Source organism: Gobio gobio (genome assembly GCF_949357685.1).
Source record: "Gobio gobio genome assembly, chromosome: 17".
Lineage (NCBI taxonomy): Eukaryota > Metazoa > Chordata > Actinopteri > Cypriniformes > Gobionidae > Gobio > Gobio gobio.
This window is the reverse complement of record NC_137110.1, coordinates 13,668,854-13,693,009: the sequence shown is the minus strand read 5'-3', so window position 1 is coordinate 13,693,009 and position 24,156 is coordinate 13,668,854. Positions and strand designations below refer to the sequence as shown.

Sequence of the window (24,156 nt, the reverse complement as noted above, 5' to 3'; positions counted from 1 at the left end):
GTGTGCGCTTGAGGGAAACTGACTTCATACATCTACCTTGGGTGCAACTGGTTAAAAGTAACTGCAAAAAGCTTCATAAAAGTAAAAGTGAAGCCAATTCCAAGAGTCTAGCATAATTTCTTTGCAGATGCTGAAATTTTGTTTATATTGCAGCAAAAGCATTTTTAAGGGTATCCTCCATTGACATTACCTGCATTTTATTCTTGTTTTTTTTTCTGTGCGCAGGTCTGGATGGAGGCCGGGCTTTTTTCAACGCAGTGAAGGAGGGTGACACTGTGATCTTTGCCAGTGATGATGAGCAGGACCGCATCCTATGGGTGCAGGCCATGTATCGAGCTACTGGCCAATCACACAAACCCGTCCCGCCCACCCAGGTCCAGAAACTGAATTCTAAGAGCGGAGCTGCGGCACAGATGGACGCCCCCATCTCTCAGTTCTGTAAGTAAACATACCAGTAAAGCGTATCATTATAATGTCCATCAGGACTAAAAATTGACGGCGAGTAATTTAATTATATAGCAAGGTTTGTTAATCTCCATCTTTTATAAACCGCCCTGTTATTTAGGTTAGAGCCCCCATGCCCTCAACCACTAATGTACAGTAAAATTGTTCCCATGACAACACGTCACAAAGTAGATAATAATTAATAAATTAATTCCGGTTGTTGTCAGGTTGAGTTAGTAACTCATGATGTCATAGAGATGTCACCTTGCACTCACAGCACAAGTAGCAGGAAAAGGTAAGAGCGAGTGTGAATAGTGGAGCACTGTGTTTATTTCAATGTCCATGTCTTCGGTTTCTGCCCATACGCACTCCTGATTAGCTAACATCCGCGTGTAAGAATTTTTAGCCAATTTAAAATTGTTTAAGTAATTAGATTGGTCAATTTAAAATAGGGCTTTCTTGTTTTTATAAAGATATAATTAACCCAAAAATCTAAATTATGACATCTTTTACTCACCCTCATGTTGTAAAAAACTCTTTCTTCTGCAAAACACATACATTTTGGTCTGTTTCTCACACAAAGCTATTATATGGCTTCAGAATATTTGGTAATGAAGCTTGAACCCTGTTCATTTGCATGCAAAAAAAAATTTTTTTGTCCTTTTGTGTTCCACAGAAGAAAGAAAGTTTTGTCCTTCGGAATGACATGAGAATCAGTAAATAATGACTGAATTTTTTATTTTTGGGTGTACTGTCCCTTTAAGGCACCTTTCTTTGAATTACGATTCTGCCGCAAATGTTCTCACCAACAATTGAAACACCTGTTAAAGTAAAAAAAAAAAAAAAAGTACCTCACTCTAATATCAAGTCACTTTAAAGCCTCTAAATAATAATAGATCCTGCTATTCAGAACCTTGTCTTTTGGTGTGCATCTACTTCAGCATCTGTCCATAGCAATGTCTTATATCACAAAATGTCTCTTAACAGAATTTATACACTGTTAAAATAAGTGCAATACAATATAGCTCACGGTTTAACATCTAATGGTAGAGGTTCTGTGTTGTTTTTCCATTGATTTATTTGTCCTGTTTGTGAATGTTTCTTGTGGTCAGATGATTCCCTCACAAGTTCAGATGCCATTCAATTTTCTCACTATAAGACATGCCCTCTCCCCTCTGAAACATTATTACACTGTGTAAATGTTTCACCCTCCACCTTAACACACCCCAGGTGGTCTTGAATGGCACAGAGTAGTGGAATATAACATGCTGTACACACACCCACGAGCAAACATTCCTTTGCTGCAGACGGTTTTCACAGATTCTAGAATACTATGAAGGTTCTAACAACAGTTTTTTTATATATATATATACTCTGATTGAATACAGAGTACATTTTAATAACATGCAATGATTAAGGTAATGATGAACCCCGAGGAGTTTTGGGAACACTTTACAATAAGGTTCACTTCTTTAACATTACTTAATGATTTAGTTATCATGGTCATTGATCTAATTTAAGCCGCGTTTCCACTGAAATAACCCGGAACAATTTGTACCAGGAACTTTTTTTACAGGAACTTTTTTCCCCCCAGACCTGCTACTGTCTGCGTTTCCACTGCAGTCTAAAGTACCGGGAAGATTAGGCAAATTAGTCCGGTGATGTAGGACTGCACGCGGCTGCTCCTCCCAGTCAGAGACGGACAGGAATCATTTTTGCGCGATACTGTCTGCAACAATAACGAGGAGATGCAAGCAGCGCTGCTTTTGGTAGTTATGTATTGTTTTAATAAAGAGGTCATTAACAAAACGGCGGAAAAGAGACGAGCACTGATACTAAAGCGTATTCTGAAAGCTAGATTTAAAATAAGACAACGTATGTAACTATCAGCTATTACGGACATTGACCGTGCGATGGCTGAGACGAACGCGCGCCATCGGACAGAAAGAGCGAGACTGATAATTACTGAACGCAGAACGAACCTTGCAAAAGACTTGGTTGAAAATGCTGGTTGAAATAAAATGCTGCGTGAGTTCAACCAATCAGCATGTTCGGCGCCCAAGTCCCACCCCCGAAAGTTCCTGAACTTTGAAAAAGTACTACCTCGGGAGCAGGGCCGTTTGGAGGGGGAAATATTTCCTTCATTTAGACCCCGGTTCCTGCGGTTGAAACACACAGAGTACCACCCCAAAGTTCCTAGTTCCTGGGAAAAGTTCCTGCGGTGGAAACGCGGCTTTAATATTCATTTATAAATACACAGTTGTTCATTATTATTTCATGTTCATTCATTATGCATGACTAATGTTAATTAATAAAACTGTTAAAATGTATTTGTGTATGTAGAAATAAACATTAACATATAGATAAATGCATGATGAAAATGTATTGTTATTTAATTAATATTTCAGCATGTACTTTATTGTAAAGTGTTACCGCTTTTGAAAGTAATGACGTTTCGGGGTAGGCTGGTTGCCTGAATTATTTTCATGCTTTAAAATTTTAGCTTTTCAATCCTGACTGTAAGGGCAGGTGGGGCAGAGCCCACCAAAATATTCATTCAAAACATAGACCTCCATAATCTGTAAACTGAATTAATAATAAATTGTAAATGTGTTCAGCATTCTGTTACAGATATGTTCTGATTTTCTAGACTACTTTAAGTCATAGGATATTTAAAATTTAGCGTATGGCTTTGGCAGGCATGTATTATGATACTAGTGGGGCAGCGAGTGCCTGAGCCCTGCCGAGCTCTACAGCGCCCCACCATTTTCCCCAATGTAAATCTGTGGTGAAAAATTTAACTGCAGCGCATTCTAATTGAGAGCCATTGGGGCAGATTTCAGACCGTCCCGCATATTTTCACATTACCTTAAACTTTGCTCCAGACCAAGACAATAACAATATCAATCAACTATGTGTATATTAAGCCCCATTTCCATCAAAATTACCCAGAACAATTTGTCCCGGGAACTTTTTTCCCCCAGACCTGTTGCTGTCTGCATTTCCATCTCAGTCTAATGTACCTACTGTGCGCAAATTTCCAGTTCCTGCTAGGTTTCGTCCTCCGTGAATAAGCTTAATAAAACCTGAACCTCATCGTCGGTCCATTGGTCGTATTTTTTAAACTCCATTGTTGACTTGGTGCTGATGTGACCATCATAGTCACAACAGCCAATCATATTACTTTCCCAGTGTTGCATCAACGTAATTGGCTAGCGTCTGCGCTAGGGTATTTGCATAGGCAATCTGATTGGCTGATGCCTGCATTGGCGCTTGAAAAGTTGAAAACTTTTCGACTTCTGCCGTGACAAACACCAGTGACACGACGCAACGGAACCCACAATTCAGTTCGCCAACGCATGACGTCACCCATTTATTTTACGCAAGTAAATGAGTGTTGACGTCGACGCCCCGTGTAAATGCAGCGTTATTGCACGAGCCGCAACAGAAAATGGTGGTTGAAATAAAATGCTGCGTGAACTCAACCAATTAGCATTTTCAGCGCCCAAGTCCCATCCTCAACAGTTCATTTACGAGCAGGGACTTTTTGAGGTATACAAAGTCCCTAGTTCCTGGGGAAAGTTCCTGGAAATGCATCAGTAACTAGTTGGCATGTCTGTTCTTTATATCAAATTAATAAAAATTTAAATGGGCTAATGTGAATAGCCTTTATATAGTTTTGTTGTGTTTGTTTTATGTTTGTTCTGAGAATAGAACAAACTTTCTTTTCCTCACCAGAATTCCTTGACAATTTGTAGCATTCTAAAACAACATTCGGAGGCAATAAATACCACATTAAGGCGATACTATGATAGCGTTCTATGCATGCCTGTCAATCAACATTAGAGCGCCACCCTCAGGCTGAATAACGCAAGGACACTAGAAAACTGCCAAAAGTGTGTCAGCACGTTCAGCAATTAGAATACAAAGTTTACACAATGTTTATTATAAACTAGCACTAAGACCCAGAATCTGCCCTACCTAAATTTACAGTCAGGAGCTGCTACTGTTGCCTGGATTTATTCTCGAAGCAAGTTATTTGGTAATTCGTTTTTACCGGATTCAGTACCTTCATAGAATCAATTTAGAAACTGATACTGGCATCAAATACACATTTGACCAGCATTCAATTATATATCTGAAGGTAAGTGTATTTGCCAGTGTAAGTGTATTTGCCAGTTAGTAAATGTTCCAGTGATCTAGTTGAGTCTGATCTAGATTGTATTAGTGTTAGACAATCCAGTGAGAATCCTGTCAAAATCAGCTGCAGCAGAACACAACGTAATACACTGAAATATAGCCTTTCTTTCTTTCTTTCACTACTCGATCTGACCACCCACCAGTTCAAACTGCACTATCATGTCGGTACAGGTTGTTGTATTTTACGTTGTGTTTTTTTTTTCTTTTCTTCGTTCATGCTTTGCTTGTACCCTTCTTTAGTCCTGCAGCTGTAGTGGAGTCAGGGTTTTCGTGTCTGCTTTTTCCTTCAGCCTTGTTGCTAGTCTTTATGTTATTCTGGTTTGTCCCTTCTTACCCTGCTGTCTTCTAGCTGGACTCAAGGGTAAGTGCTAACCTGTTAGCTAGCACCAGTCAGATAATCCTAAAACCATTATCTGACCTATGCAACGTGCTCTCTTTATCCTCTTTCTCTCGTTCTTTTTCTCCTCCTCTCAAATCTCACTCCTCATGCTTTAGACCTAAGTAGATTATTTTACTTTTCCGTTGAACTTTTTTTGATGATGGTTAAGACTACAAACTTTCATTATTCTTGCCAGCTTAGGTTGCATGTAAATTAGTGCGTTTGTACTTATTATTTAGCTAAGTTAATATGGTTTATGATTTATTTGCATAATTGCCTTCTCTACATAAACATCACTAGCATCACAAGACCCCTCAGAGTAAAGTAAAAGATGGGGTTTGACTTGTTTTGGTGGCATTTCGTTCTAAAAATGTGATTGCTACACGGATGAGACAATTCTGAGAATTTTAGAGTGTTTGGGATGACTAACTTAGTCAAATTCGCAAAAAGTTTGACAATCAATTCTGTCTACAGTAACAGCAGCAGTGAAGCACTGTACATTTTCGACTACTTAGACTTTACTCTCGAGGGTTCAGTTGCCTTTCAACTGATTTCTTTATATTTGTACTTGAGCTTCACAAGAGTTGGCAAATATGTAAGTGGAGTATTCTGAATGCCAATGTGAAGGAGCAGGCACTGCCGTCCCTCCTCACCAAGAAATACTCCTAATTATCTTTCGTCCGGAGGGAATGGGCCTCTTTGAAGTAGTCCCTAAGCCCAATGTAGAACTTAGCAAAGATATAGTTCATTATTTGCACCTGTGTGTGTTTGCCCTTATTCTGCTTGAGTAGGTGAGCATTTTGATGTCATGTTATCCATTCAGATGCTGATGGAAAGACAAGTTCATGTTCTTCCTTTTTGATTATTCTCCATTTTTTTCACAGAGAATGAATTAATTACTTTTTAGCCTCTTTTGGCTTCCTGCTAAAGCCGCGTATCTGCACTAGAACAGTAATGCTAACCTGTTGGCACGCCACTGAAGTGGCTTGCTTGTCAGTGTGCTCAGCAACCCTTATGAAAACACTGAAAATTTCTCCAGTATTGTCAACTTGCAAATGCTAAGAGAAAAAGACGGAATGCTAATAGATAGGCAAGCGGAAAATGTTACTGCAGTTTTTTTTCCTTTTCTTGCATGACATTGGAAAGCACAGTGGAGTGTCTCACTGTGTTCCTGCATGTAAAAGACATCCATTTTCAATTAAATATCATATATAACCATTCAAAAGGAGTTATTTTAAAGTAAAATAACATTAATAACAGGGTAGGAAATGGTTCCTAGCTTAGTAGTATCCCCATAAGTCCTAGTCCTAATCTTGAATGCAACACAGCGGTTTGTGCATAAGCCGATTCAAAACTGTGGAATGTGGAAGTACGTTATTTTAATTTATGTATAATTATGAAATGTAAAAATGCAAATGAATAAGGCACATCCTTTAATCCTGTAGGTTTACCCTGTAATTAGGACACTGTTTCTTATTTCTTCCCTTCAATACCACGGTTCATATAGTCTGTTATGCATTTTTACACTTTCTTTTTCTCATTTCTTTATTATCCTGAGTTGCTCAGTTATATAAGGCTTTTTTGCCATTCATTCTGATGTTTATCTATTCTCAGTTTGTCCGTTGTCAATCCTAGCTCATTTCCTTACTGAGTTCTTCATTCCTACAATCCTGTGTCTTTTCCTGTGCCTCTATTCTTTCTTTTTTTGTCCTCTCTTTTAGTTTAGTCTACGTCTCTATAGTTGTAGCAATGCTTTACTTGGCCAAAGAATAACATAACTTAATCCAAGTTCCTCTAATTAAGCAGATCCAGATAGTATTTATTTGTTTTTTACTTTATTTTTAGCCATATGTATTCACAAAAAAGGTGTTCAGTTATTATTGTTATCTAGACACACGCTCTAATCATTGGTGTAGCACGATGCACACTCTTTCCTCACATTTTCTCTCATTAGAGCACCTCATCACTGCACAGATTTAAATTTGTTGTTTATTAAGTTGTTAATAAAGTAATTCATCAGGGGGCCAGTTTTTTAGGAATAACAACTTTCCTTTTACTTATTTCTCAAGTATGTGCATAGAACTTAAAAGACTACATAGACAAGCTGATTTTGGTTACATTTAGCCTATAACATTAAGCATATTAAAGAACCCATGAAATAAAAAATAAAAAAGTTTTTTGGCTTGTATGCCATGTCTAATAGCATTGAGGCCATTTACACTACTAAAAAAATTGTAGTTTGTATTGAAGAAAATAATACTTTTATTCAGCAAGGATGCATTAAATGGATATAAATGGAAACAGTTTTAGATAAATGCTGTTCTTTTGAACTTTCTATTCATCAAGGAATCCTGAAAAAAATGCATCATGGTTTCCACAAAAATATTAAGCAGCACAACTGTTTTCAATGTTAAAGTGCCCCTATTATTGATTTCTGAAAATTACCTTTCATGTAGTGTGTAACATAGTTCTAAGTGAATGAAAACATCCTGCAAAGTTTTAAATCTGAAAGTGCACCTTATATAAAGTAAGAGTCGACTCTGAGTCAATTAAACTAATCATTTTTTAAACGAGTCCTTAGCAGTTTCGTTGTGATGTCAAGACAAAACATTAGCACAAAACTTGAACCACCTCAAACACTGCAGCGGATACTGGATAGCATCATGTCGCTGTGCTCTACAATGGGTTTATTGTGTTCATATTGTGTAGGTATCTGGCTAACCGGCTAACTCACGTTATTACTGTCTTACTGAAATACTACTGTAAATCAGCTGTTTTAATGTCACTATTACCTAAAACTATCTATTAATGCATAAATGTCTGTCATTCTTACTACTTTGAGTAAAGATAAAGGATGGAGCAAGATTTGTTTTGCAAACTTTAATGTTACATCAGTCATTCACGTTAGTGCTCGGCTAACACTGTATGTGTTATTAATACAGTTCCAGCATGTGCACCGCAATAAATTAGAAACACACGCACACACTTGTTAATGCTGATGGTGAGGTATTACAGTTGAAACATCTCATAATGTACCTGCTCAAGGTTCGGGTTGAGTAACTAGTTATTCCAATGTTTCATCGATTCGGACTCTGGGATTGGTGTAAAATCGACGTCCTCGTTACTGTCTTTACAGTGTGTACTATCACCCCAGACACCGGACGGAGCTGGAGTTCAGTTATGGTAATGGCCGTTTGTTTCCTATATACGCGCTGGGCCATCTGACCAATCAGAGCAGAGTAGGCTTGCAGAAAGGAGGGATTTAGAGAGACTGATTCATCCATCGAGTCGTTTGAGAATCTTTGAACATTGTGGTGATGTGCAATGTATATTATGAGACAATTTTGACCTTTGATGCATGTAAACCTGTTGTTGGAAACCTCCAAAGCAAAATTAGGAAACTTTAAAATGGCATAATAGGGGCACTTTAATAATAATAATAAGAAGAAGAAATGTTTATTGAGCAGCAAATCAGCATTTTAGACAGATTTTTGAAGGATCATGTGACACTGAAGACTGGAGTAATGATGCTGAAAATTCAGCTTTGCATCGCAGGAATAAATTACATAAAAAAAAAAGACAAATTGTAATAATATTTTGCAGTATTTCTGTTTTAACTGTATTTTTTATCAAATAAATGCAGCCTTGGTGAGCATAAGAGACTTCTTTCAAAAACATTAAAACCCCCAAACTTTGAAACGGTAGTGAATATGGTAGTAAATATTAACAGTATTTTTTTCTTTTAAAGGAATACCGAGCAAAAATATTCATGACTCATGCTGTGCCGCATATATTTTTATCTAATCAAATGGCTCTCTTGAATGATAAAGAAAACTGTGCTGGTCAGGCCTTTTCATGGGGTCTTTAAATATTATCTTAGAGATAACTTTTGGAGACTTAGTACTTTTAGAGACTTGTGGAGACTTAGTTGTTGCTGTTGCACTATTAAATTACATTAGAAAATACCAGGCTACTTAATTATAATAAATGAAAAATGGCTAACTTATCGCCCCTGGTTTTTTTTCGGCATTTGCACTTTTATGAGCACACAATCCATCTTCTCTATTAAAATGAGTGACATTAATCAATTGCGAATGGCAGAATCTATTGTATTCATATGAAAGAAACTACATTTGGAATTGCGCCACTTCCTCGAAGCCATCGGTGGCTTTTACGTTCAAAAGCTTTTGATTGAGAGAACAGGAAGAGACCACGCCCTGATCAACTCATGCATGCACGTCCAGAATGAATGTGAGCTGAGGGTTATCACTCAGTTCCACATTTGCTAGGTCCGATTGAACTCTGCTTGACTTTTGCTGCAAGTTGACAATGTGAAAGCTCAATGTCCTTGATTTGCCATAGAGGGCTCATTCTAGGTGTTTAGTTTTTGTGGTGAGAGGAGAACAAATCATTCTCCTTGCTGTTTGCTAATTTCCTGTTCCTTGAACCCACCCCCTCTCCCTTCCTCTCCCATGAATGGCTAGATGCTGACAGAGCACAGAAGCATGGCATGGATGAGTTTATCTCAGCTAACCCATGTAGCTTTGATCATGCCTCGTTGTTCGAGATGGTGCAGAGGCTCACGTTGGACCACAGGCTAAATGACAACTTTGCATGTCTGGTAAGTGTTTTTTTTTTGGTTACACTTTTCAAGGTGACATAGTACTGAGAAATATGAACGAACTACATGTACTTACTATAGAGTTAGGGTTAGTTACTTGTAATTATGCATAATTTACTGTTATTACTATAATAAGGACATGTAGTAATGTGTAACAACATTCACCTTAAATTAACGTGTTACTGTTTTTTGTTTCTTTTTTGCTGACTTAAATGCAAAGCAACTAAATCCAACATGGTTTCGGTTTTCAGCAGTGATATTAAAAAAAAAAATCTTGAGAACTAAATAGGGGTGTGACGAGACATTTAGCTCACAAGACGAGAAGATTGGGTTCACGAGAACGAGACAATATTTTTGCACAGTATTATTAAGAAATCCTCAATGACAAAATTCATGACTGGAAAAATAGTCTGCAGGTGCGTATTGAAAAGTTTTAAGTAATCTTCTTGTAAGGAATGTAATTTCAGTTCTACTTTCTGAGTGTGAATTGTCAAATGCATTGAAAGACAACGATATACAAGCACTGTAAAAGGTTTTACCACAAACTCAACTGACTGGCTTCTCTCCTGTATGATTCCACACGAGTCTCTTCAGACCTTACTGTACATTAATTATAAGCTTCCAGAACTTCTGATTGAGGCTGTGTGTGACCTCCTAAATGAACTCCTTTCCACAAATTGAACATAGAAAGAAAAACAGTATAAATAACAAAAATAAATAACACCGTTTTTTCTTTTTAAGTGCAAATAATGGGGCAGATTTACTAACAGCGCCAGTGCAAACCCTCTTTTGACAGGATTTACTAAAGACTCTTTTTTTTTAATTTACTTGAAAATTACAAAAGAGCGTTGAAAAGGCATGCGCACAGTTATTTTTGCAGCTGACCTTTGCATATTGCATATGCATTTGTAGGAGTTTCCCTTTCAGATGCAAAATTTATGGGAGGAGAGTATTTAAATGAATCATGCGAGGTGATTTACAAAGGTTTGTGCTCGTCAGTGTACTGGTGTTTGCTCCATTATTTACCGTCTAAAAATGCATGTCTTAAACTAACTGGCAGTTTGCGTTGGTCATTATGGAAATTATCCGGCTGCGTCTGTGTTCTTTAATTTATGCGTTGTCAGTAGATCACGCACAGAACTTTCCACTCCCATCTGTGCTTTTTTGGAATTGCGCCCTCACGCTAATTTGCCCTGTTTAGTAAATCTGGCCCAATAAGTGCAACCATAATCAAAGTACTCTCTCAGTATTTATAGAGCAAACAGAGACCAGAGCTTAGAGGTGGTTACAACTACACAGCCCAGCCTAAGATAAATGGTAAATGGTAAATGGACTGCATTTATATAGCGCTTTTAACAGACCAATGGCCATCCAAAGCGCTTTACACATTGCCTCACATTCACCCATTCACACACCGACGGCGGTGTCAGCCATGCAAGGCGCCATCCAGCTCGTCGGGAGCAGCTGGGGTTAAGATAAGTCTGATATTGGGAGACAGGATATTGTATGTATGTAGCCTAGTTTATGCGCATCAGGGAGCTCGCGGTTTAGCAATCGCACATGCTCTGTGTATAGGGATGGTCTTGTCAGTCATCTTGCCTTACTCTCATCACGTGATAAGTGAACTGTGATTCCTGCTGCACTGTGTGACTCTGCAACAAAACGACAGTGGAGGCAGTGCCGCGGTGGGCACCATTATGTAATGTAAACATAGTGTTGGCAAATTTCTATGCTAAATTCACCCTCACCCTCCGTCATAGCGATAACGCGAGACAGCTTTTCACTGCGACGAGTAATCTTGTCACATTTTAATTTTGTGAGATCTAGTGGCTTGAGATCTCGTCACACCCCAAGCACCAAATCAACATATTAGACATATCATTTCTGAAGGATTAAGAAACACTTAAGAGTGGAGTAATGATGCTGAAAATTCAGTTTTGCCATATCAGAAATAAATTACATTTCTGTCAGGACCACTATCATCAAAGATGATTGATTGACTATTAGCATACAGGATTGGATTGGATTGGCGGTATGGTTCTGTTCTGGGCAAGAACTCCTTCTTGCAGCCTAGCATGGACAAGAGCAGGGAGAGCAGCAATAACCCCTCTAGGGTAAACAGAACAGAACCAACATAATGTATTGCAGATATTAAATGTACAAAATAATTCGGGAATTTAGTCTGATTCAAGGGGAACCAGAATACCAAATCCTGGGGAGGGATGAGCTCTAGAGAATGCAAAAATGTATTTTAAAGGGAAACTGTACACTGTTTTTCAAATCAAACTGCACTTTAGAATAAAAATAAAAAAACATTCAGTTTCCTTTCAAACAATCTACCTTTTTTTTAATTGTAGGGATGGTTTAGCCCAGGTCAGGTGTTTGTTCTGGATGAGTACTGCGCTCGGAACGGGGTGAGAGGATGCCATAGACATCTGTGTTATCTTGGCGACCTACTGGAGAGGGCAGATGCCGGGCACATGATTGACCCGACGCTGTTGCACTACAGCTTCGCGTTTTGTGCCTCCCATGTTCACGGCAACAGGTACAGGCTTGCGTAAAGTAAATACACTGGGTTATTGGGATTTTAGATGTTGGGCGAGATACGATCACGGAAGCAGGGTGAACGAGAGTGCAGAACCAAGGGCTCCTCAGCATATTTTTGTAGTTTTTCTTTAGAGTTTATTATATTTTCCCATGTGAATGTTCTTTATAATTTTGCCAAATTTTGTTTGATTTGTTGTGTCTTTTGTTCTCAATCATTTTTCATTTCTTTTCCACTTTCCAAACCTCAGCAGTATTCTTTCAGCCACTACATTTTCCATTCTCCTTGTTTTGTTATTTTAATTTCCAAATCTCATTGTGTTGCTCATTCATTACATGTTCCTGATAGTCAGAGGGGGTCTGAGTTACAGGGGGCTGGCTCAAAGTCAGGAGGGAAAAAGGAGTCTAAAAAAAAGAGGAAATGTAAAACACAGCTGGCCCTTGAAAGCGCAAGGTAAGAGGGCTTATCAAGGATATATTCATATCAACAGCATCATATTTAACATTGTGCAATAGCAGCAAATGTATCTCACAAAGGGTGAAATTGTTTAAACAGCTTAGGATATCTTAAAAGCATACTGTAGTTCACCCCAAAATATTTTTCTTTTCAGTGGAACACGAGGCAAAAGAAGAAAAAAAAAGAACTATAAACCTTGACATACATTTTTTGGCTGAACTATTCCTTTAAAGTCATCATGATATTGCATAATGTGGCATATTTCTCTTTGCAATAAGACCAAGATCCTGCATTTTTAGGATCAATTTTGATTCAATTTGCCTTTGAAGCCTGTATGCACTTGTGCAGCATGGTCAGTTTAGCTTTCTCTTCCCGCTGACTTGAAAGTATATTTATTATTTTGCTGCAGCTAGGTGTCTATTAAATATATTTTAATGCAATATGATGCCCAAGTGGAGTTTTGTGACATCAATAGCAGTAAATTAAAAAAATGGGTTGGAAACAATGTCCCCCAAGTGTATCACAACAGGGTCCCATCTGCTGGGAACAAATACATTTAGAGCCAGTGTATTAGATTTAAGAAAGCCAGACATTGCTTCTGGTTAGATGTTCTTTCTGGGCTCAGTGTGCCAGGCCTGTATTTTATTGTTACAAGTGTGATATACTGCATACTGAAATGTTAATGTGGTTTGATTAGCTTTCACTGAAAATATACAGGGCTTTATAAAGCAATTATGTAGTATATATAATATAATTAGTTGTAATAATAAATCAGTTTGAGACTTTCTTTAGATTTTTATGACTTTCGCCTTGGCTCAAAATGGATCTTTCTTCCTAATCAATTTGCAAATAATGGCATGTTTTGCTTGTAAAATAGGCCTGATGGTCTTGGAACAGTTGCGGTGGAAGAAAAAGAACGCTTTGAGGAAATCAAGGAACGATTACGCGTCCTTCTGGAGAATCAGATCACAAACTTTAGGTGAGTATGTAAACGTAAGGCCTTTATTGAACATTTCACAGCCTGTACTATAGCAAGAAGACTGTGTACACCAGTGGTTCTCTTGGTCGTGTTTCATGACAGATTGTTCGATTGAACATCGGGTGCAATCCAACATCTCATTAAAATGTTTAGTCTACAAAAGTAGACAAAAATGCACTTTAAAATCATACATTAAAAAGCATATCATCATGGACTGCATAGTCCCAACAATATGCAAATTATTAGGGAAATTGGCAATTTTGTAAACGCACAAACAACAGAGGTGATTTACCAGCTTAGTGCATAGAACAAATGCTCGGCCAAATATTGTATTAGGCTGAATATGAGATGTGCAGAAACATATCAATGTGATTTCAACAACAGAGCTCAAATTATAGCCTGTGCAAATCAAACAAGACACTTGCATGCGGTTTAATTTTTTCTCAGCGCGTCTTTTACCTTGCTGTCAACAACCCATTTTTGGTACTCGGCCCATCAGTTAAGAACCACTGGTGTACACCGTTCTGTTTTTTTTTTTCTCGCCATTGCATCCAAAAATATAGGTGTATAGGATTTTCCACAGACACAATGCAATTTTTGTTGTTGTAGGTATTGCTTTCCGTTTGGTCGCCCTGAGGGAGCATTGAAAGCCACTCTGTCTTTGCTGGAGAGGGTAATGACAACATTGCTTATATTGATTCAGAGTAGCAGCAGTAGAAGGAAAAGAGAAGCAATTGATGGTATTTTGTTCAGTACCACCTGCCTCTGTTTACTTGTTCTGCCATGCATCATTATTTCAACAACAAAAAAAAGTTGTGAAAAGTATGACTCATTCATACCAGGAAAACAACATTTTTGTCACTAGATTAAAAAAAATCGGATTTGTGTTTTTTTTCACAGGTGCTTATGAAGGACATTGTGACCCCAGTTCCGCAGGAGGAAGTCAAGGCTGTCATTCGGAAATGCTTAGAGCAAGCAGCTCAAATTAACTACCAGCGCATCACTGACTACGCCAGAGTGGAAGGTGACTAGCATTACCCTGTTCTTTCACAGCGTTATGATTTTAAAGCACTTAACCGTATGATGATTTGAACCAGGAGGGAACTTTTGTACTTTTTTACTCCTTTTCCATTCATTTGAATCAATTTACTTGCATCAACTGTGGTCCATATTTGAATAATGTGCTTTAAGTAAATAATCTGTTCTTCTACTTTCAGTTTGTGAGAGGAAAATAAATTTAGGTTTGGGTAATTAAGCTTTTGTTTAAATTGTAGATTTATTTTGTTGGTTTGCAGTTATGTATATATATATGGGATTTTTAAGATATATATATATATATTTATATATAAAATGAAATGCCTGCATTATTTTATTTTACACCAGAAAACATTCGTGAATTACGCAGCATCTGTCTTGTTTGAAATAATATTCTTGTTTATTCTAAGGTCAATTACTGCTTTTGTTTCTTTCTCTGTTTTCAAGAAAAGTTGAAATGTCTTCTTGTCCATTCTCCTTTTGTGGACTTGTGTGTAAAAATGCATTCAAATCCACACAAAGAAGAGCTTCTGACCATTTCCTATGTGTTGCGATAACATAGAAGATTGGAAATTGGACATTTTTCAGATGCCCTCCACACATTCTCTTTTCTATTATTATGGCTCAGACCAGGATGATAAATGACATCAGGGTAGAGAAATGGTTACAGAGGAGAAAATGAGTCAGTGAATAGAAAGAATGCAGGAATGGGGACGAATCTTGCGGTGAAATAAATTAAGTATGTGGGAAGGAGCGGTTGAAGGGTGGAAGAGCCTATTAGAGGAAAACAGGTTGAGGGAAAGAGCAATTAGATAAAGAGGGAGGCATCCATGAAACAATGCCAGGCTGGGCAACAAGCGTGAAAGAGGATTAAAAAGAAGCAAAAGATGGGCAATAACGATGGGTTTCTGTTTGTAGAGGAGTAGAAGATATTGTGGGCTGGTTTTAAGGAGGATGTTTGTGTTTAGATCTCTCTGAATGAATGCTCAAATCACTGGTCCTGTCGCTTATTTCGAGCAAGGTGACAAACCAATGATACAAATGTCACAAATGGCTGAACACAGAATCTGTTTACAAGTGTGCCTTTCTAATGGACCGTGACTGCTTGTTCCCTGATGACATAAAGTGACACAATTTCCTTAAAATAATAACTCATCCAAATACGAATCTGTCATCAATTACTCACCCTTATGTCAATTGAAATGCACATGGTTTTCTTTTCTTTAGTGGAACACAACACATAGGAGATACTTCACTCTCTGTCTGCTGGCCTTTTCCATACAACAAACGTGTCTGGCGGCTCTGAAAAGTTTTGTACAAAAACACAATCAAACTCACATAAAACCAGTTGGAATTTGAAATCCATGGAAGAAAGAAAATGATGTGTTTCAAGTGACAAGAGTTTTAATTTGGGTGAACAATACACTACTGTTCAAAAGTTTGTGGTCGGTAAGATTTTTCAAATGTTTTTGAAAGAAATGCTTATCAATACTGCATTTATTTTAAAACGTGTATGTCTTCAGTGTCACATGATCCTTCAGAAATCATTCTAATATGCTGATTTGTTGCTCAAAAAACATTTCTTATCATCACCAATGTTAAAAACAGCTGTGATGCTTAAAAATCTTGCGGAGATTGAAAAGAACAGCATTTATTTGAAATCTGTAACCATATAAAAGTCTTTACTGTCACTTTTGATCTATTTAAAGCATCCTCGCTAATTGAGTATTCATTTCTTTTCAAAAACAATCTTACTTGAAAAATCTTACCCCAAACATTTGTACAGTAGTGCACATTTAAAAGTTTTCCACTTCCACTTTATTCTTCATTTTTGGTGTCTCTAAGTGAGAAATTAAGGGTGATTGTGAATAAGGGTTTTAACCATCTTGTTTTCCAAAAACTGATTTTATTGCTCTTAAAGGTGCAGTGTGGGAATTTTAGCGGTATCTAGTGATGAAGTTGTGAATTGCAATCACCCACCGCTCACCCCTCCCTTTCAAAGCACTTAGATAAGCTACGGGGGCCGACTCAGGACAAAAATGTCGTCTTCAGAGAGAGCAGAGAGTGACTTGCACCCTGTAGAGAAGTTTGTCCGTTTAGGGCTACTGTAGAAACATGACGATTTTCACCCGTGGTGTATGTAGATAGAAATGGCTCATTCTAAGGTAATAAAAACATAACGGTTCATTATGTAAGGTCTTTATACACCTCTAAAAACATAGTTATTTCTGTCAAAAGATCCTCATAAATACTACACACTGCACCTTTAATGAGAACTTCCCTTAACACAAGACATCCCTTCACCATAACCGACCCTTGACCCCCTTTCCTCTGACCCCAAACTCTTGCATGCCGGAATCCTCTTTTTCTTTAGGAAAAAAGAGGGAAATGTATGATCATCCTGTCTACTCCTTGGCAACACAAGTGATGGATTTAACCATCCGTGAGTAACAACTCCTCACCCCTCATTCTTTACCTCTCTTTCATCAAATCAACCCTCCATGTCGCATCCTTTTCTGAACTTTTCTGTTTTGCCATATTCACACAGATGACAGACACTGAGTAGAGAACGATACGTAATGTTCCGATTCCAATTTCTTTGGCAGAGATGTTCCATCTGTTTGTAATACGACATGACTGATGCATCCGTTCTGCTTCCTCTTGTTCATTTTTGGTTGAAGCTCCTGTTTGTGACTTGAATGCATTTTTACTTTGCTCGCTATTTTACTTTGTCTGAGTGTATATCGTTACTGTGGTGTGGTAGGTGGTTTCACTGGGGGGTTCCAGACACATCAACAGGTGACTGAGCTACCGGGAGAGCAGGAGTTAGTACACGTGTACGAGCTATAACTTACGTGTTCCAACATCACAAGTTTGTCTTGTTCGTGATTACTACAGCTGTGTTCAATTTGTCGTGCAACCGAACAATGGCTATTGTCTCTTTGTTCAGTACGTCGTTCAGTTGCTACTGTGCTATGTGTTTTTGTCCTTGTCGTTCCAGGTAAATATCTACATTTATAAATATCATTTGTGAATATCTGTTTATTTGCCATTACTTTTTTTATTATTATTATTATTCTATATCAAATACATACTTATTCTCTGGAGTGCGCGCAACCAAGGGGAAAATGACCAGGGATGCTGCAGTGACTTTTCCCTCCAGTTCTCGCTTCTCTCTCTCCCTTATTTCTCCCTCTCCTTATGTTGCTCTGACTCTCTTTTTCTTTCTGTCTCTCTTCTCTCTCTCAAGTTGAGAAAACTCTAAAGGATCAGAAGGATCCAGGTGAAGCTATGTTTGACGTCATCCCCTGTCCCCTTCAACACATCCTGGCATATGCACATGACACAATTACAGAGAGAGCTTTTTTAGTCTGAAAGTCCTGTATACACCATGACACAAGGTCCACCCTTGTGCAAATCTTTTCTTGTGAAGATAGTATTCTTCTATCAATATATGCACAAAATTTGGGTACAAACTTATTTTGTGTTATATTATGACTTCCGAAATTGAAACCGAGCCTCTTAGCACTACACAGTCTGCCTAATGGTGTTACATTATGCAGACTTGGAAGAAGTAAAACTATCTTTCACAAATATTTCAGTGGCAGTTTTTTTTTTCAATGTGTTAAAATGTGAGTGGAGAATGACTTGCAAATGTTTCTCTCTAAAGCACTGGGAATAAGACAACGGAAGAATATCTGAATCTAGGCATCGATGGATTTTCTAAATAAGTGGTTCTCAACTGGTTTTGCTTCAGGACTTTGATATTTCATTGGGCACCAAGTGGTAAACCTACACCAAAAGTATCAAAATGTTTGTCATATTACTCCAAAATATATAAACTCCAAAACTTTATTTATTTATTTATTTATTTTTAGGTTGAAACTTTGCCTAATGCCTTGTCTAATTTGGCTCTATCCAGTGACAGATGAATGTCCTCTAAAGTACCATAGAGTTTGTACGCACTACATTTGACATCAGCAACAAAATGCGGGAAAATGGAATTTAGCTTTGTCTTTGGAATTTACTTTCCCGAACTTGCAAACTGTTTTTGTCACAACCCACCAGTTGAGAACCCCTTTTCTAGAAGATATTTCGCTTCTTTAATTCCCAGTCCTGGTTTTAGAAATTTGACATTTTGGACACATTGAAAATCGATAAAGTATGAAATCTGGATAATGGTAATCATAGATTATCATTAGATCCATTGCCATTACTTTATCATGTTGTGTTGATGACATCATGGCCTTAGGAAGAGTTAGAATGAGCTTCTATCAGATATTAATGGTTCACAGTGTAGTAAATTTCAGTACAGTACCCCACAACCCCATTAATAACCCACAAATTTAACAGACCAATAAACCAATGGCATAAAAGTGGACATTTCGCACGCTAGACACCAAGATTAAAGAGTCAGACGAAATGATAAATAAGTAATGTCCTTCATGACTGAAGTAGCATTTCGGTCAATGAATTAAAGATTTTTTTCTCCTTCAGTGGAGACCTCAGCATTGCTGAGTTGGTTGGTATTTTACTTTATTTCTTTAGCTTTTTTTTCCTTTTGGTTTTCTGTCTTATTCATTTCATCTTGTTCAGACAAAAGTTGATTATTTGTTAAAATCAGAAACACTATTGTGTGTCCTGATGTCCTCATTTCATCAAAGTGTTGCATATGTCTGACAATCTGGTCTGCTCTTTCTCTCATGTGTTGGCCTTAAATGAGAAGTCCTACTAATTATAGTAATATACCGAGATAGATAAGTATACAGTGGGGTCTAAAAGTCTGTGTCCACATTAAATATCTAGAATTTACGCTTGGAATGAAAGTTTTAGGGTTATGATGTGAAATAAATATGGCCTAGTAATGATTCTGCATTTCTTCTGCAAAATTATGCCATTTGTGAGTGACATTGACCAACTTAGTTCAAATTTAAGGGTCAGATGTTTTTTCTCCATTTAAACAAAATACTAAGAAATTTGATGTTCATTTGTATTGATATCAGTTATGTTGATAATAGCATTTGTAATGACAAAATATATATTAAATCAGAAAAATGCTTGTGGTCTCAAGACTTTTGAACCCCAATTTAGTTGCAAAGGTTTTTTTTTCGCCTCAAAGATTACAAATAACTTATTTACAGGAGCATTCTAGTGTCTCTGACATCAGTTAGGCATCTTTTCTTGAAGTGTTATGAGTGTCATCAACAGTGTTGTCATTTCTGCATGCTCAGTTATGACCTTAGCTTCTTCAGACTGCATTGTAGTGCTCATGACATCACAGATTCATAGAATAAATATATTAACCGACCACTGTAATATTAACCGTCCTCCTTCTCCCCACCATTGTGCTCCAGAGAATGTAGCTAACCTAGCTACGCCTGCTAAAAAACTGGAGCATGCTATCCGCCTGGCGGAGTTAGTCATTGAGGTTCTACATCAGAACCAGGACCACCACGCAGAGGTGAGTCTGGACTCGCTCTCTCTTTCACTTACGTTCACTCTCTTTTTTCTTTATCTAGTACAAAATAGGGTTGATTTTAAAGGGCCAGTGGCTCCTCTCTTATATCAAAAAAGGCAGTTTGCACAGTGCAATTTGCATTAGTGTAAATTAGTGAGACAAAAAGAGTTCACTCTCCCGTGAGATCCAGGTCTCTAAACCACTTTCCCTGGATCGATACTCTAAAGAAATCCTCAGAATACAGATTGTTTCTGTCTTCTGAATGTTAGACAGATTCCTTTGGAATGCCTATGAAAGAAATCTAAGGAAAACTGAAGATGCATTATAAATAGTGAGCCAAGTACGGGTTTCAGCCGTAATTATAATAATTGGTCTGTTTCAACAGTTACTACTCTAAGAACAAATGCATAATTGGCATTATTCCGAGATGCATTTTAAAGTATTAGGTAATCCATGGTCTTCCTGAGATTTATAGATTTACTGTATCTTTCTGAATATGCTTAACAGGCTGCGGTCACAAGTACAGGAGACCAATCGGTACAGTATCATGTTTCTTTTTTTCTTAAGTTGTCATCACATAGTGTACCTTTTCCCTCAAGCATGTCGATTCACGCAGTTAAGGGCTTTTCTGTTATGTCTGGGTGGATGGGGCAAGACGTTGCTTAAAGAACATGATGGAATTGACATAAAGTGTTTAGCTTTGGTCTCTTGGATTTCTGGGAAATTTAATATGTCCCTCCACACACACTGATCAGAATGCACAAACGAGCAAAATATTTCAGTTTAAGCACTTTATCTTCAAGACATTATGATAGAACCATCTGTAAATCATACTGTTAACATTTGTGAAACATCAATGCTAGAACTTCATTGCTGCCCAACTGGTGGCATCATACTATAGAACTATGTAAAGGCCATTTCTAGAGTAAAAATATCACCATTGCGACTTTGTTTTCTCATTATTGCGACTTGATAATTAACAATGTGACTATATGTCACAATCTCTAAATTGTGACTTTTTATCCAAAAGTTTTGGAAGAAAATTGTTTATAATCAACACTTTGCACATACATCACTCTCTACATGTTCATGTTTTTCCTCACCATTCACTCCATGGTGTTGTTGCAGGGAAAAGAGGTATGTGGCTAAAATGAATGCAATGAAAAAAGCCCATTACTGGCTTGTGCATGAGCTATGAAGGATTCCCTTCCCCTGTAATGTCCCATTCCTCACAACGTGAGGGAATGTTTTGCCGCGTCCGACATGGGTTTGTCTTAATTCCTCAGCATTGTGCCTGTCAAATCTCCCTTCAAACTTCTTGAAAGGCTTGTGTCCCCCACTGGCAAGGTCAATGCTCAATGATTCCTTTGCTTCCAGAGGGAAATGTTTACATATTTACCCACCCGCCACACTAGTTGTGCCACCCTAACCTTTCCCAATTAGGCGTGTTCCCTTCTGCTAGTGTACTTGAACTAGAGGTCTTCTCAGGTCCTACCAAACCTGAATCAATTCGTTCCTGAACCCGACGTGCATAAATTGATTTTTAAAAAAGAGAAACTCGACCGAAACAGACCCAATAAAATTTGAGTCCAACCATAACTTTTTCAGACAATATTCTTTCAAACCCGACGTCTGCACATGCTTGCATGCCAGTGGTAAGTGGTTACTTTTTCAACCTGGTTTGACACAGGCTAAAATCAGAGACAACAAATTAGAAACACCACAGCAGGTGTAGATTTAAAAGTATTACCATCTTCCAACCTTATTTCTTGGTGAAATTAATTCTCCGATCCATTTACGTTAGTTACGTAGTTATATACAGTATATATAACACATATTGATGTATATTTGTTTTAAATAATATATTGATAAACACATGAAACAAATAATAGAAAGTTTAAAATTACCCAGAGGCTACTAATATCCGATGTGACCCGTGTCGAAAGGCACTCGTCAAAGTTTTAGACCCGAACCTGCTCAGGTCTCGGGTCGGACATCGAGTTTTTTGATTGAAGTGGACCCGTGAAGACCTCTTAACACTTAACAACCCCTCGAAATGACCAAACCAATGTCATAACATAGCCCTCTTCCCAGGACCCTATCTTGCTGATTTTAATTTACAGTACATTTTTGCATTCAATCAGTATGTTAATGTTAACACCTACCTCGCTCTCCCAGATTAGCAAGAAGGGCCTTGGGGAAGGATTCATGGGTTGCTTGGATTTGGTGTCTCTTTACCCCACTTTCTACTTGTCTGTCTGGTTAAGCTCAGCCATATGCATTGGCCTGCTCCACTAGCAAATGCTATATTATGTGCTAACGTTATGAACCAAGTAGCTTTTTCAAGAGTTAATTATGAAGCATGCAGGTAAGTGCTGTGGTAAGTCTGGTCTTAGAGCTTGCTATCCCTTTGAAGCAGAGCACATTTGGGAAAAAAAGTTTTGGGGCTCTTTGAAGCTGTGGGTTTAGAGGGGTAAAAAAAGGACGTAGCATGCAACCGAAGGGAAGGATTAAGCCTCTTAAAAAGGCTGATCAGATCCCTGAATGGGTTTATCACTGGTCGGTTGTTTTAATTAGAAGAAAAGTGTTTCATGCCAAGACTGCAAGTAAGCCTGATTGATCCAAGAAACTCCTGCTCAATACCCCACTACAGGCCCAAAATTTATGGTCACTTTAAGAGATTAAAGAAGAAATATTCATCAAACCATATGCTTTGCCAAGTAAAGAAGCCTGCTGCTTGCTTGCAGTCTTTGGCGTATCAGGGACGGCAATGTTGCATGATCGCAAGACACATCCCCATCCCGACGGTAGGGATGCAGTGATGTGAACGGTTGAACTACATCTTCCATTTGGAGGGCAAAAGCATGCAGGGATTTCTACCTCACTTGCATGAGAACTGCACCTCCTCTGGCATCTTGACTCCACTGGGAATTGAGCTGATATAGGAAAAATGGAATGACCTCTGATCACAAATATACAAACATTTGCAACACAAGATTTAAGGTGTATCGTCATTTTTTAGATTTGAATGACAGGCCCTCTTATAAAAGGAATTTTTGTTTTTCTCTTACTTTGATTAACATGTTTACTTTAGAGGGCCTCAGAATTCTTGAGATATGCAACTTTATATAAAAGATTCATACATTTCTTCTTACGGTGAAATGTTTTTTCACAATATTTAGACATTGTTTTGAAAGATGTATAGTAGAATTTTCTGTGTTGCAAATTTATAAATGGTTTAATGTAAGTCCATAATGCTAAACTTTTTACCTTTACCCTTGTAAACTGGTTACTTGAATGCCTTATCTATTTAGTTAACATTATGACCTCAAACACTAAAGTGAAATATGAAGCACTCAGACCAAAACTCTTATTTCAACCTTATGGCTCAAATGAAGGGCTGTTACTTTACAAATAGATTTACAAAGTGAACATGTGAAATATCATATGGCGGACCCTTAACCAGTTTACAATCGTTTTCTTGCCTGAGATGACCTTATACACTTAGATTTCTAACTCTCTGCTTCTTTTTCCATTCTTTCTTCCTTTACTGGACTATCAAGGCCTTTGCATGGTGGTCAGACCTGATGACTGAGCACGCTGAGAACTTCCTGTCGCTCTACGGTGTTGATATGGATGCTGCTCTTGAGATCCAGTCTCCTGAGAGCTGGGACAGTTTCCCGCTCTTTCAACTTCTAAATGATTTCCTCCGTAATGACTGTAAGCACTTCTTCCATCTCTTAGTTAAGATTTTTGAAAGTAAAAGTGTTATAACTCTGGGTAAAATAGCTATTATAATGTAAAAGTTGTGTATGTTGCTCTCATAACCTGTTATTTTTCCTGTTTTTACAGATCACCTGTGTAATGGAAAGTTTCACAAACATCTGCAGGACCTGTACGCCCCTCTTGTGGTGCGATATGTGGATCTTATGGAGTCCTCCATCGCTCAGTCCATTCACAGGGGATTTGAGCGGGAGTCATGGGAGCCTGTAAAGTAAGACACCACTTTCTCAACAATGTGTGCGGTGACCGGGAGCCA

The 24,156-nt window shown here is 37.9% G+C and overlaps 1 protein-coding gene across 1 annotated transcript in view; it reads left to right on the top strand.

The window, feature by feature from the left end:
- Positions 1-24,156, top strand: part of cadpsb (Ca2+-dependent activator protein for secretion b) — a 99,326-nt gene that overhangs the window by 61,168 nt on the left and 14,002 nt on the right. The window contains exons 11-21 of the mRNA XM_079840185.1: positions 226-438; positions 9,508-9,644; positions 12,002-12,189; positions 13,523-13,624; positions 14,234-14,297; positions 14,525-14,648; positions 17,910-17,942; positions 20,014-20,120; positions 20,625-20,654; positions 23,681-23,837; positions 23,970-24,111. Of these exons, the coding sequence (XP_079696311.1) occupies positions 226-438; positions 9,508-9,644; positions 12,002-12,189; positions 13,523-13,624; positions 14,234-14,297; positions 14,525-14,648; positions 17,910-17,942; positions 20,014-20,120; positions 20,625-20,654; positions 23,681-23,837; positions 23,970-24,111 (1,297 nt within the window). The remainder of the gene's footprint in view (positions 1-225; positions 439-9,507; positions 9,645-12,001; positions 12,190-13,522; positions 13,625-14,233; positions 14,298-14,524; positions 14,649-17,909; positions 17,943-20,013; positions 20,121-20,624; positions 20,655-23,680; positions 23,838-23,969; positions 24,112-24,156) is intronic.